Below are 13,767 nucleotides of genomic sequence, written 5' to 3'. Positions count from 1 at the left end.
AACTATCTTTTCCTGCATCCTACACCAAAAGGAAGAACATTGGACACATAAAATAGTCTCTTCATATATAAAGGATGGGTGTAAAGTGGGATCATTTAGTCAGTGTTCTTCCGTCTCCCATTTATATATAATTGGCCTAGGCCTATATCTAAATCCCAGGATATTAGATAGGGTGTCTTGTAAGATATCCGCATTCCAGAGTCCTGAGACTTGAGCCAGTGGAAATGGAAACTATGCTTTCTATCTTAGGCTGTTTGAAGTCAGGGTGGGGAATTGTTTATGTCCTGAACACTCTTCCTGTACTCTCACTTCTGTGCTCTATCAGTCAATTAGATTTTATTTATACAGGCCTCAAAGTGCCTTACAGTCATACATAGGCCCCCTAATTGGCTATGGCCTATTGCTTTCTGAGCCGCATCTCTGGGCACTCGGACTTCCCCCCGGCATTAACTCTTACTCCAAGTTAAAGGGTTTTCTCTCAAACAGTGAATTAAAGTTGATAACAGGGAATTGGAATTGATTCAAAACAGAAGGCTTTAAACTGAGATGAATCTTGACTGCCGCGTGCTTCTCAGTTACTGAGATCACTCACTGACCTGACTGAAGTGAGCTCTCTGATGCTCACTCCTGACTCACTCACGCAAGGTTTCCCTTGTATCCTGTGGCTTTATTTAGTAGCAAACAGACCTGGGTTCAAATACTATTTGGAGTAATTTCAAGTACTTTGTTGCCTGGAGTGCCAGGTAGGCAGTGTTTGCACTTTTGGGACTTTTCTATTGGTCCTGTTGTGCCAGGCAAGCTCAATCAAGCACAAGTTAAGTATTGGAAATTATTTCAAATAGTACTTGAAGCCAGGTCTGTAAGTAGCATAGAACTCCTGATCTGTTTGGTTTTCTCTCAATCAGTAGGTTACTAACTGGTGGTCCTCGTGATGGAAGACACATAGCATGCCTGTTTGTACACAAGCATAGCACAAGTGTTAAAAACACAGACAATTTGTTTGATGAAATCCAATGTTGGTGTATTTGGTCATTCTGGGTACACTTGTCACCAAATTTGTGGGCAGTGACACTAACAAATTGTTTTGACTTGACGTCATCTTTTGTCTTTACATTTTTCAAGGCCGAGCACTGGTTGCTTTAGAGATTATTTTGAATAATTTGCCTGCCATAAAATGACTGTAAATGTATTACTGCCTAATCATCTGTAAAATGGACCAGAGTGTCGCATGTTGATCCTCATAATGCTGTTGTGCCTCTGTCTGTGTTCTGATGAATGTGGAAAGAGGGAGTAATAGTCTATCTGAGGTGTCACGAAGGAGCTGTTCAGAGAACTCACACCAGAGATGGCAGAATTACCCGGGTCGCGTTCATTAGGGCACCCCATTTCTTAAAGCTCATGAGATCTTCTTATTGGACCAGTTCAGATAGTACCTGAGTTAGTATGCAGACTACGCTTCGCACTCATTCTTTGTTTCCTCACACACACACAGGTGTTACTTTACGTAGTTGATGTCTACATTTGGCCATGGTAACATTATATACTCCTGCTGATTTTTGTTGTTCGGACAATAATTGGTGAATCTCTTGATGACAAATGTAGTCTACAACGAGCAGCATGATGCTCTCTGCATCTCGAATGGGTTTAGTATAAAAGAAGAATCCGGAAGTGGTACAAACCCTACTCTCATTTGGCTAATCAGTAATTCATCTAATTTCTCTCACAGAGTATAATTTATTGCGGCTCCGCGATCAGACCCTTCAGCTGTGTGTGTGTGAGGGTTGGGCGACGTCGACCTTTGTCCTATCGTGATTATGTACCCATCAAACATTGCTATACATAGTATTTCTTCCTATTGGCCAGCGAAAGATTATGATGTTTAAAGCCTGGGCAGAGGCGAAGTGCACATTTTTTTTCCTAATATTCCTTTCTGGTGGACGAGCTTCAGCATGGAACAGGTGTGTCTGTGTGGCGCGCACATTTTTTATTTTTATTTTTTTATTTCACCTTTATTTAACCAGGTAGGCTAGTTGAGAACAAGTTCTCATTTGCAACTGCGACCTGGCCAAGATAAAGCATAGCAGTGTGAACAGACCACACAGAGTTACACATGGAGTAAACAATAAACAAGTCAATAACATGGTAGAAAAAAAAGAGAATCTATATACAATGTGTGCAAAAGGCATGAGGTAGGCAATAAATCGAATAATTACAATTTAGCAGATTAACACTGGAGTGATAAATCATCAGATGATCATGTGCAAGAAGAGATACTGGTGTGCAAAAGAGCAGAAAAGTAAATAAATAAAAGCAGTATGGGGGGTGAGGTAGGTAAATTGGGTGGGTAGTTTACAGATGGACTATGTACAGCTGCAGCGATCGGTTAGCTGCTCGGATAGCAGATTTTTAAAGTTGTTGAGGGAGATAAAAGTCTCCAACTTCAGAGATTTTTGCAATTCGTTCCAGTCACAGGCAGCAGAGAACTGGAAGGAAAGGCGTCCAAATGAGGTTTTGGCTTTAGGGATGATCAGTGAGATACACCTGCTGGAGCGCGTGCTGCGGGTGGGTGTAGCCATCGTGACCAGTGAACTGAGATAAGGCGGCACTTTACCTAGCATAGCCTTGTAGATGACCTGGAGCCAGTGGGTCTGACGACGAACATGTAGCGAGGGCCAGCCGACTAGGGCATACAGGTCGCAGTGGTGGGTCGTATAAGGTGCTTTAGTAACAAAACGAATGGCACTGTGATAAACTGCATCCAGTTTGCTGAGTAGAGTATTGGAAGCTATTTTGTAGATGACATCGCCGAAGTCGAGGATCGGTAGGATAGTCAGTTTTACTAGGGTAAGTTTGGCGGCGTGAGTGAAGGAGGCTTTGTTGCGGAATAGAAAGCCGATTCTTGATTTGATTTTGGATTGGAGATGTTTGATATGAGTCTGGAAGGAGAGTTTGCAGTCTAGCCAGACACCTAGGTACTTATAGATGTCCACATATTCTAGGTCGGAACCGTCCAGGGTGGTGATGCTAGTCGGGCGTGCGGGTGCAGGCAGCGAACGGTTGAAAAGCATGCATTTGGTTTTACTAGCGTTTAAGAGCAGTTGGAGGCCACGGAAGGAGTGTTGTATGGCATTGAAGCTTGTTTGGAGGTTAGATAGCACAGTGTCCAAGGAAGGGCCGGAAGTATATAGAATGGTGTCGTCTGCGTAGAGGTGGATCAGGGAATCGCCCGCAGCAAGAGCAACATCATTGATGTATACAGAGAAAAGAGTCGGCCCGAGAATTGAACCCTGTGGTACCCCCATAGAGACTGCCAGAGGACCGGACAACATGCCCTCCGATTTGACACACTGAACTCTGTCTGCAAAGTAGTTGGTGAACCAGGCAAGGCAGTCATTAGAAAAACCGAGGCTACTGAGTCTGCCGATAAGAATATGGTGATTGACAGAGTCGAAAGCCTTGGCCAGGTCGATGAAGACGGCTGCACAGTAATGTCTTTTATCGATGGCGGTTATGATATCGTTTAGTACCTTGAGCGTGGCTGAGGTGCACCCGTGACCGGCTCGGAAACCGGATTGCACAGCGGAGAAGGTACGGTGGGATTCGAGATGGTCAGTGATCTGTTTGTTGACTTGGCTTTCGAAGACCTTAGATAGGCAGGGCAGGATGGATATAGGTCTGTAACAGTTTGGGTCCAGGGTGTCTCCCCCTTTGAAGAGGGGGATGACCGCGGCAGCTTTCCAATCCTTGGGGATCTCAGATGATACGAAGGAGAGGTTGAACAGGCTGGTAATAGGGGGTGCGACAATGGCGGCGGACAGTTTCAGAAATAGGGGGTCCAGATTGTCAAGCCCAGCTGATTTGTATGGGTCCAGGTTTTCCAGCTCTTTCAGAACATCTGCTATCTGGATATGGGTAAAGGAGAAGCTGGGGAGGCTTGGGCGAGTAGCAGCGGGGGGGGCGGGGCTGTTGGCCAAGGTTGGAGTCGCCAGGAGGAAGGCATGGCCAGCCATTGAGAAATGTTTGTTGAAGTTTTCGATTATCACGGACTTATCAGTGGTGACCGTGTTACCTAGCCTCAGTGCAGTGGGCAGCTGGGAGGAGGGGAGTGATGATGGAGCAGTGACTGTTCCTCAGACAGTCTGTCTTACCATAGTGAGTTAGGTTAGACATCATGGGCTGGATAGAAGCAGTGTACCGTATTCAGAACTGGATAATTACTATTCTATGAGGCAAATAAAGCAAGTAAAGAATATTCTAGATCTCATAAAGCTGTGATTGAGAGAAGCCTATGCTTTAGGCTGTAGATTGTCCGTCTTGTTAAAGCTGCAACTTTAGGACAGCGCCTTAAGCTAGAATAATTGGGAAACAAGCTACTGTTCCTAACTTTAACTTTTATAATAGGCCTAGTAGGAGGATAAGTTAATAGTCATTTTTCAGTCCTGCATGGATCATTTCTTTCTTAATAAGCTTAAACTTGTGCGAGACTCCGTTTCTTTACTCTGCGGCGCCAGTGACGTTAAAGTAGGCTAAGCCATCGTCTGTCGCGTCCCCATCGACGATGGCTGTCAATCATTGATAGACTATGCTATCGTAATATCGCTCAACCCTAGTGTGTGTGATGGCCTCTCCTGGCTGGTTGACCCTGGTGTGTGTAGACCTCTCTGCAGCCCCCCCCCCCCCCCCCACCCCCGGGTGTCGGCTACAGGTGCTCTATGCAGCTCCACTCTCAGGGTGGTGGTGTGGAGGTGAGACCTGGTTAGAGTAATGTTCTCTCTCTCTCATCTTGTTGTCCTATCTCTCCAGCCACGACTCCCTGGTTTGAGGCGTACAGAGAGAGCTTCCTCCAGTCCATGCCTGCATCCGACCATGAGTTCCTCAACCACTACCTCGCCTGTATCCTTCTCACTGCTTCAACGTAGTAGAATGAACACTGATGATGAGAGACAAGTTCTCTCTCTCTCTCGCTCTCTCTCGCTCTCTCTCGCTCTCTCTCGCTCTCTCTCGCTCTCTCTCGCTCTCTCTCTCTCGCTCTCTCTCGCTCTCGCTCTCTGTGTGTGTGTTTTCACCGTCCTTTCCCCACCCTCCCTCGTTCTCCGTCTGCGTGGTTGCCTCCCCCTTTCCTTCTCGCTCTCTTTGGTTGTGGTTCTTTGACGGCCGTCCCTGCAGGTCTGTTGGTGGTGTCGTCCAGTGAGGCTGTACCAGTGGAGAAGTTCCTCAAGCTGTCTCAGGAGCAGCACAGGATCCAGCACAGCGGCGAGTACACCAACCCCAAGTGGTTCATCCCCAACACACTCAAGTACTACGTCCTACTGCACGACATGAGCCAGGGAGACGAACAGAGGTGAGTAGTATTGACGCAAACACCGCAGACATGCCAGTGCGCACACAACATCTCAGACAGCCAGGCCTATGACCTCGGCTCTCCTTCTCTTTAATCCACTGACCTCGGCTAACCCTGTGTGCGCGTGCGACGCCCCCCCCCCCCCACGTCATTAGACCGAAGCAGTAATCAGGAAGGTGTTGACGCCGCTCCTCATCAGCAGTTATGGATTCCCTTAATTCTCTCTCTCTCCCCCTCTCTCAGGGCTGACTCTGTGTATGAGGATATGAAGCAGAGGTATGGTGCTCAGGGTTGTTACCTGTTGAAGGTCAACTCTCGTACGGCGGCAGCGGGAGCAGACGAACAGATCCCAGACCCATGGAGCCAGTACCTTCACAAGAGTAGCCTGCAAAGCCAGGTACAGTTGGTGCCCAGACAATGTGTTCCAAGAATCTAGTTGCTAATGTACAGTAGCATGCAACCGACACTACCATTGTTGGGTTCATTAGGACACATTGTTTTGCAACGGAAAAAAAAGAACGTTGATTATTGGACAAGTTCAGCTTAGCACCTTCCTGTTTTACTCCGTTTCTGAATATTTTCTTCCGTTGCGTGCCTATTAAACATGACTCATCTTTTTGTGTTTGCTCATGGCTGTTCCAGGATCAGTATGAGGATCCAGCCCCTGTAGTGGTGAACAACATGGCTGTAGAGAACAACGTAGGAGGAACATCCGAGGTGGACGGACACGACTCGGAAGAGAAAGGTGAGCGTAGCCACTTCGGCAGTACTCGGGAGCTGAAGATTTCCATGGCGTCGGCCACTCCTCAATCCGACTGCGTCTACGCGTACTCGTGGCTCAGCTGAAAAGAGCTCGGCGCTCAGCAACCCCAAGGTGGTTGGGAGTGCTCATCCACGGAAATGTATTTCAAACGTGTAAAATACACATTTGTTTCGTTGAAGCCTCTTTTACACCTCCGTTGTGTATCTGATTCGTTCCTCTCACTCTACTAAAAGATTGATGGCATAAATAAATAAATACACAGCTCTAGTTCAGCTGACTTATTTAATGCAGATATACTCTATGCTCTTTACTAATCTGAAGCCTGCCTGGGTTGACAACGTGGTGTTGATGATTTGTTCAGATTGAGTTTCCCAACATTCTGGACGCACATCCATCATGTGCTTAATGTACTTGACCATGTTTTGTTGTTGTTTACCCAGACGGAATCACCAACAGTCTGGCCACACGCCTTCACATTGTTGACAATGACATTGTGTGTCGTTTATCAGACGGAGTCTTGGTCAACAGTCTGGACAGCACCCATCCCCTCCAGCTGGATGCACCCAGTGACACGCCCGGTAGCCTCGATGCTCTCAGGGCCGTCGCCGTGGAAACCAAGCCACCGCCCCTCGCCACGGGAGTGGCAGCGGCCACCAGCCATGGGGCGTGCCTCACGCTGAACGACCACGACCGCATCAGACTGTTCATCCAGGAGTTTACCTTCAGGGGACTACTGCCTCACATAGAGAAGAACATCAGACAGCTCAATGACCAGGTAGAGACACGCATGCACAATGACCATTAGACGGCTCAGTGACCGCGTAAACGCTTGCTCCGGTACGCTCTGTGTTGTTCTTATATTGACACGTTTATTGGTAACTGTACGGCCGTGACTGCTGCCATATCAACCTCCTGTCAATATTGATTCATCAGTCCTTCTGCTATCGCAAATTTTTTGTTGTTGTTGCAAAATCGCCAATTCCCTGCATGTTATGCGAGGACTTTCAAATTTAACCAATAACCACATAAAACAGTCAAATCACTTCAATATTACAGCATAAAACTGTCAAGTTACTGCACTACAAAAAGAAAAAAAGTGGACAAAATCATTGTAGATTGCCATGCAAAAATCAAGCATTTTTGCCTGCAAAAAGCACTCCCAAAAAAAGCTGCGAAATCTTGGAGGGATTGATGGACATGATCAATGATATGACCGTTGGCCTCCTAATGATCTGAACTCATTCCTTCTCTCTCCCGCTCTTCATCCCTCCCTCTGTAGCTGGTCTCCAGGAAAGGCTTGAGTCGCTCTCTTTTCTCTGCCACTAAGAAGTGGTTTGGAGGTGGGAAAGTTCCAGAGAAGAGTATCGCTGAACTGAAGAACACTTCTGGCCTCCTGTAAGTACATCCCCTTCCTCCTCAACTTCCTCTTCATCACCATCATATCACCATTAGCGAGGAGATTGTCCAGTTAGCTTTGGTCTTAGCACTTACGATCACACTGCTTACTGACTAGTGTTTGTCAAGGACGGCCGAGTCCTCTCATTATTAACAGATCAAGCCTTGGATCACACTGTGTGCATGCCGTATGTACCAGACAATCACATTTACTGTGTTCAACCATCCATGTGTCTGATCAAAGGTGCAGAAGGACAGGATGGAGAGAGTTAGAACTCATCAGAGATTAGCTCTAGGCTTTCACCCAAAGCAGTGTACAGTTTGCATATTGAATTCTTCTGGATGGAGGTTTGCCATCAGCCTATGGGCCCTGGTCAAAAGTAGTACACTAAATAGAGAACACTAGGCTGCCATTTGGTGAGGCAACTTCAGAATGGTTCTGGATGGCAGTTTGCTAACACCTTCATCTCCTGAGCTGTCTGACCTTTGCTCTCCGTCCTGTGTGATGTCATTAGCTATCCCCCAGAAGCCCCTGAGCTGCAGATCAGGAAGATGGCTGACCTTTGTTTCCTGGTTCAGCTCTATGACCTGGCGTACAGCTGCTACCACACGGCCAAGAAGGATTTCCTCTCTGACCAGGCCATGCTCTATGCCGCTGGGGCACTGGTGAGAACACGCACATACACTGATGGAAAGAGAACGCGCATGCGTGAACACACACACACACACGTGCATACACGTGCTCATACACACACGTCGCATGCACACACACAAAATACATTTTCTTGAAGGTTTGTGAACTGTCTCGCGGAAAGGACACAGCAGGATGTAAGGTTGAGATGCCAGAAGGTAAAGTAAGTGCTTGGCGGCAGCAGCAGCACATCAGCAGTACTGAGACTGAGCACACGCACATCAATCTACCCTGCACCTCTGAATGACGTCAGCAAAACATGTTTTTGTTGTACTCTTGGAGACCTGAGCAGTACGATATCTACCACAGCAGACTAGAAAGAAAATAAATGTGGAGTTTTTCCTGTAGAATGTTCAGAGGAGTCATGGAACATATAGAACAAAGACTAATTTGATGTCTGAGAGAACCGAAGCGTAATTGAAGGCACAGAGACAGAACTAGAGGTGGCGTCACCGGTGCACATCTGAAGAAAGCATCGTGACAACATCGGAATCTTACTTTCCCTAGACAGATATACAACACTGAATGATATTGGAAAATGGCCACACACACACACCGTATTGATCTCCCTGCCCTCTGCTGCCCGTCCTAGCATCCTGCGGTTTTAAGGATGCTGCCACGCCTCATGGCTTTCTGGGTCACCGGAATATTAATGGCAGACAGGTGTGTGTGTGTGTTTAGCCAGAATATTAATGGCAGGCCGATGGTCTGGAACCGTGACCGCCCCTCACGTGTCTTATACCTAGCCACATCACACCCACCATTTATAACACTCAACACTGATGGTTGTATGGATATATGAGAAATATATTTGAAATGATTATCTTTCTCTTCTTTTGCTGCCCCTCTCTCACTCTGCTCTCTTTCTCCTCTCTCTCATTCATCTCTTTCCCCTTATCTCCCCCCTAACTCTCTCTGCATCCATCCGTCTCACTCATCTCTCTGTCTGTAGGAGATGGCAGCAGTGTCTGCGTTTCTACAAGTTGGGGCTCCAAGGCCGTATCCAGCACACTACATGGACACGGCAATACAGACCTACAGAGATGTGTCCAAGTACGACATTCACACACACACACACACACACACACACACACACACACACACACACACACACACACACACACACACACACACACACACACACACACACACACACACACACACTTTCATGTGCTGTCACAAAATTGCACATTGACTAACAATGCCCAGTAGGCTAAAATAACCAGCCTTATAGCTGAAAAGCCGCATGCAAGCCACAAAACTACAATCGGCTCTCACCCCTGTGGTAGTGTGGTAGTGTGTGTGTGTAAGAATGTTTTATGAAAGTCTTTCCCCCCCATACAGGAACATGGTCCTAGCTGAACGTTGTGCTCTGCTCAGTGCTGAGATACTAAAGAGTCAGGCCAAGTACTCTGATGCTGCTACCCTCCTCATCAAGATGACCAGTGAGGTGAGAAGACTCTACTAGAGCACGACCGATATATCGGGTCACTGATATTATCGGCCAATATTGGCCTTCTAACGCTATATCGTTATTCGCCTATAATTCCACCGATAATCAGTAAATGGGATGGAAAAAGTCTTGTGCTTATCTGAACACTTGCGGCCATTCTCATGTCATTGTTGTCACAATGTAAGAAGTCAACATGTGAAGCGTTTTTCTTAGACAATTGCTCTGTTGGATCGGCAATTTATGACAATTCATTGTGGAGTAATGATTTAATTTCCTCGCTGTTAAACAGTATCGATAAGTGCTTGTCCCCCCCAAGGAATCGGTATTGGACCCAAATAAACATTGATCGGGCTCTAGACGCTACTTCTGATTTATCATTGTATCAGGTTCTTTGTTTTTACACTGTCGATTAACCTCTGGCTCTGTGTAATTCTGTAGCGAATCACTGTTACGTGTAGCCTATATTTATGTTTGTAATGTTACTGCCGTCTTGAACAGATTTCTCTTGCAAACAAGTTAGACTAACCTGTATAATTAAAAGTTCAATTAAAATGTTGTGTGGCATGTCCAAGGTATTAGCTAACCTGTATAACCCTGTCTATCTCCCTCCCAGGACTCTGACCTGCGTTCTGCCCTCCTATTGGAGCAGGCAGCCCACTGTTTCATTAACATGCGGAACCCCATGGTCAGGAAGTTTGCCTTCCACATGATCCTGGCAGGACACCGCTTCAGCAAGGCAGGGCAGGTGAGTGGGACTGAAAGAGGCTAAAGTTAGGCTTTGTTCTGTAGACATGCAACTGAAGAGGGCGAAACAGGGAGGTACCATGTACTTGGGTATGTAAATTCCTGTTAAAGAGGAATTGTGGGTGTGTAAACACCAATCAGGCCTTTTAAAAACAGAATGTGGTGATCTGAGACGAGGTGAGACAGGAGTGATTCTACTGGTGGGTCAGACGGGTGATATGGTTTCTGTCCTTCTGAAACCCCGTTTGAGCGGGAGGCCTGACGTCTTCAAAGTTCTAGAATTGTTAGAGCATTCCATTTCAGAACTCTTGATGGAGCGTGTTGATTGTTTTCTCCCCCTCCTCTCTCTACCTGTCATTATCTTCCCCTCCGCTTTCTTCGGTCTTCCTCTTGCCCTCTGCTGTTTCTCTATCCCCTCCTGTATCTTCTCCCCTCTCTCCCTCCCTGTAGAAGCGCCATGCGTTGCGGTGTTACTGCCAGGCCATGCAGGTGTATAAGGGTAAAGGCTGGTCCCTGGCTGAAGACCATATCAACTTCACTATCGGCCGCCAGTCCTTCACCCTGCGCCAACCAGAGAATGCTGTCACAGCCTTCAGACACATCCTCACCAATGACAGCCAGCAGACCTCCACACAGCAGGGAGCCTTCCTCCGGGAATACCTCTACGTCTACAAGGTAACACACTTACAATGTTAATAAAATTCTATCACAACCTAAAAACAACCTTTCCACAGCGTTAGCACATTATTACAACCCCACAGCAGGGAGTCAAGGAAACAAGATCACAACACAACCTATACATAACCTCAATATTACCTTAATACAGCCTACCACAGGGAGGCTCAGGAAGCCTTCCTTAGAGTACCTCTATACCCCTGAACAAGGCCATGGTGTGATAAACTGGAATGACACAGGCTGTCCTAGTGTTGCATCGTATACAGGTACAATATTCATATAAATTCATACACTGTGTACAAAACATTAAGGACACCTATTTCCATGACATAGACTGACCAGGTGAATCCAGGTGAAAGCTATGATCTATTATTGATTTCACTTCAATCAATGTAGATGAATGGGAGGAGACAGGTTAAAGAAGGATTTTTAAACCTTGTGACAATTGAGACATGGGTTGTGTATGTGTGCCATTCAGAGGGTGAATGGGCAAGACACACAAGATTTACGTGCCTTTGAATTGGGTATGGTAGTAGGTGCCAAGTGTACTGGTTTGTGTAAAGAACTGCAATGCTGCTGGGTTTTCCCCATGTGTATCAAGAATGGTCCACCCAAAGGACATCCAGCCAACTTGACACAACTGTGGGCAGCATTGGAGTCAACATGGGCCAGCATCCCTGTGGAATGCTTTCAACACCTTGTAGAGTCCATGCCCTGACGAATTCAGGCTGTTCTGAGGGCAAAAGGGGCGGGTGCAACTCAATATTAGGAAGGTGTCCTTAATGTTTTGTACACTCTGTGTATATTCAGTTTATTTAACATGGGCTGTCACTCCAAAAAATTACTAAAGTAAGAAATACATACCCCCCCCGACCCTTTACTCAGTACTTTGTTGAAGCACCTTTGGCAGCGATTATAGCCTTGAGTCTTCTTGGGTATGATGCTACAAGCTTGGCACACCTGTATTTGGGGAGTTTCTTCCATTATTCTCTGCAGATCCTCTCAAGCTCTGTCAGGTTGGATGGGGAGCGTCGCTGCACAGCTATTTTCAGGTCTCTCCAGAGATGTTCGATCGGGTTCAAGTCTAGGCTCTGGCTGGGCCACTCAAGGACATTCAGAGAATTGTCCCGAAGCCACTCCTGTGTCATCTTGGCTGTGTGCTTAGGGTCGTTGTCCTGTTGGAAGGTGAACCTTAACCCCAGTCTGAGGTCCTGAGTGCTCTGGATAATTTTTATCAAGGATCTCGCTGTACTTTGCTCCGTTCATCTTTCCCTTGATCCTGACTAGTCTCCCAGTCCCTGCCGCTGAAAAACATCCCCACAGCATGATACTGCCACCACCATGCTTCACCGTAGGGATTGTGCCAGGTTTCTTCCAGACGTGACACTTGGCATTCAAGAGAATCTTGTTTCTCATGGTCTGAGTCCTTTGGAGCCTTTTGGCAAACTCCAAGTGGGCTGTCATGTGCCTTTTACTGAGTGGCTTCCGTCTGTCCACTCTACCATAAAGGCCTGATTGGTGGAGTGCTGCAGAGATGGTTGTCCTTCTGTAAGGTTCTCCCATATCCACAGAGGAACTCTGGAGCCCTGTCAAGAGTGACCATCGGGTTCTTGGTCACATCCCTGACCCAGGCCCTTTTCTCCCGATTGCTCAGTTTGGCTGGGCGGCCAGCTATAGGAAGAGTCTTGGTAGTTCCAAACTTCTTCCATTTAAGAATGGAGGCCACTGTGTTTTTGGGGACCTTCAATGCTGCAGAAATGTTTTGGTACCATTCTCCAGATCTGTGCCTCGACACAACCATGTCTCGGAGCTCTACAGACAATTCCTTCAACCTCATGGCTTGGTTTTTGCTGTGACATGCACTGTCAACTGTGGGACCTTATATAGACAGGTGTGCCTTTCTAAATAATGTCCAATCAACTGAATTTACCACAGGTGGACTCCAATCAAGTTGTAGAAACATCTCAAGGATGATCAATGGAAACAAGATGCACCTGATCTCAATTTCTAGTCTCATAGCAAAGGGTCTGAATACTCATGTAAATAAGGTTTTTCTGTTTTTTTTACTACCTGTTTTCCACATTATGTGGTACTGTGTGTAGATAGATGAGGACAAACATTTTTTTTTTTTTTTAATAAGGCTGTAACGTAATAACATTTGGATAAAGTCCAGAGTGCTGTGTGTGTTTACAGTGTCTATCTGTTGGACTTCATAGATTGTTTGTTTATTTGTTGGTGTTGGACTTTAGCTGAGATAATTCTTTACAGAGCCAAGTATACAGTAGTTGACTAGCACCATTCATTCTCGCTGTTGATAATTAAAATGTTATAACTTCTAATAGTAACTGTAACCACTGGCGAGTTGGAAAGCGTGAGTTGATTGCCATCTAAGAGCCAACATCTTTTTTGCAACAGTGCTGCCTGCCAGCAGTCAGATTCAAGGAGCTCAAATCAAATGTTATTAGTCACATGCGCCGAATACAACAGTTATTCCTTACAGTAAAATGCTTACATACGAGCCCCTAACCAACAATGCTATCATTAAGCAACATAGCAGACTTAATTTTTACATTCATGCACTTCTAAATTAATTTTGTAACTTTGTCCCAGAAGCATTTAACTGCAGGGCACTCCAACATAATTACAGAGGAATGTGTCAGCCTGATTTTATGGTACACAGTGAACAGTTGGGAGTTGGGGCCAAT

At 46.2% G+C, this 13,767-nt stretch overlaps 1 protein-coding gene across 2 annotated transcripts in view; it reads left to right on the top strand.

The window, feature by feature from the left end:
* LOC139578659 (trafficking protein particle complex subunit 8-like) overlaps positions 1-13,767 on the top strand; it is a 78,150-nt gene that overhangs the window by 24,297 nt on the left and 40,086 nt on the right. For both annotated transcript variants that reach the window (XM_071406572.1, XM_071406571.1), the window contains 11 exons: positions 4,804-4,893; positions 5,167-5,341; positions 5,585-5,738; positions 5,984-6,086; positions 6,614-6,879; positions 7,384-7,499; positions 8,015-8,165; positions 9,143-9,243; positions 9,535-9,640; positions 10,257-10,388; positions 10,838-11,062. In XM_071406572.1, the coding sequence (XP_071262673.1) occupies positions 4,804-4,893; positions 5,167-5,341; positions 5,585-5,738; positions 5,984-6,086; positions 6,614-6,879; positions 7,384-7,499; positions 8,015-8,165; positions 9,143-9,243; positions 9,535-9,640; positions 10,257-10,388; positions 10,838-11,062 (1,619 nt within the window). The remainder of the gene's footprint in view (positions 1-4,803; positions 4,894-5,166; positions 5,342-5,584; positions 5,739-5,983; positions 6,087-6,613; positions 6,880-7,383; positions 7,500-8,014; positions 8,166-9,142; positions 9,244-9,534; positions 9,641-10,256; positions 10,389-10,837; positions 11,063-13,767) is intronic.

Source organism: Salvelinus alpinus, chromosome 6, assembly GCF_045679555.1.
Source record: "Salvelinus alpinus chromosome 6, SLU_Salpinus.1, whole genome shotgun sequence".
Lineage (NCBI taxonomy): Eukaryota > Metazoa > Chordata > Actinopteri > Salmoniformes > Salmonidae > Salvelinus > Salvelinus alpinus.
This window is presented reverse-complemented; position numbering and strand designations above follow the sequence as displayed.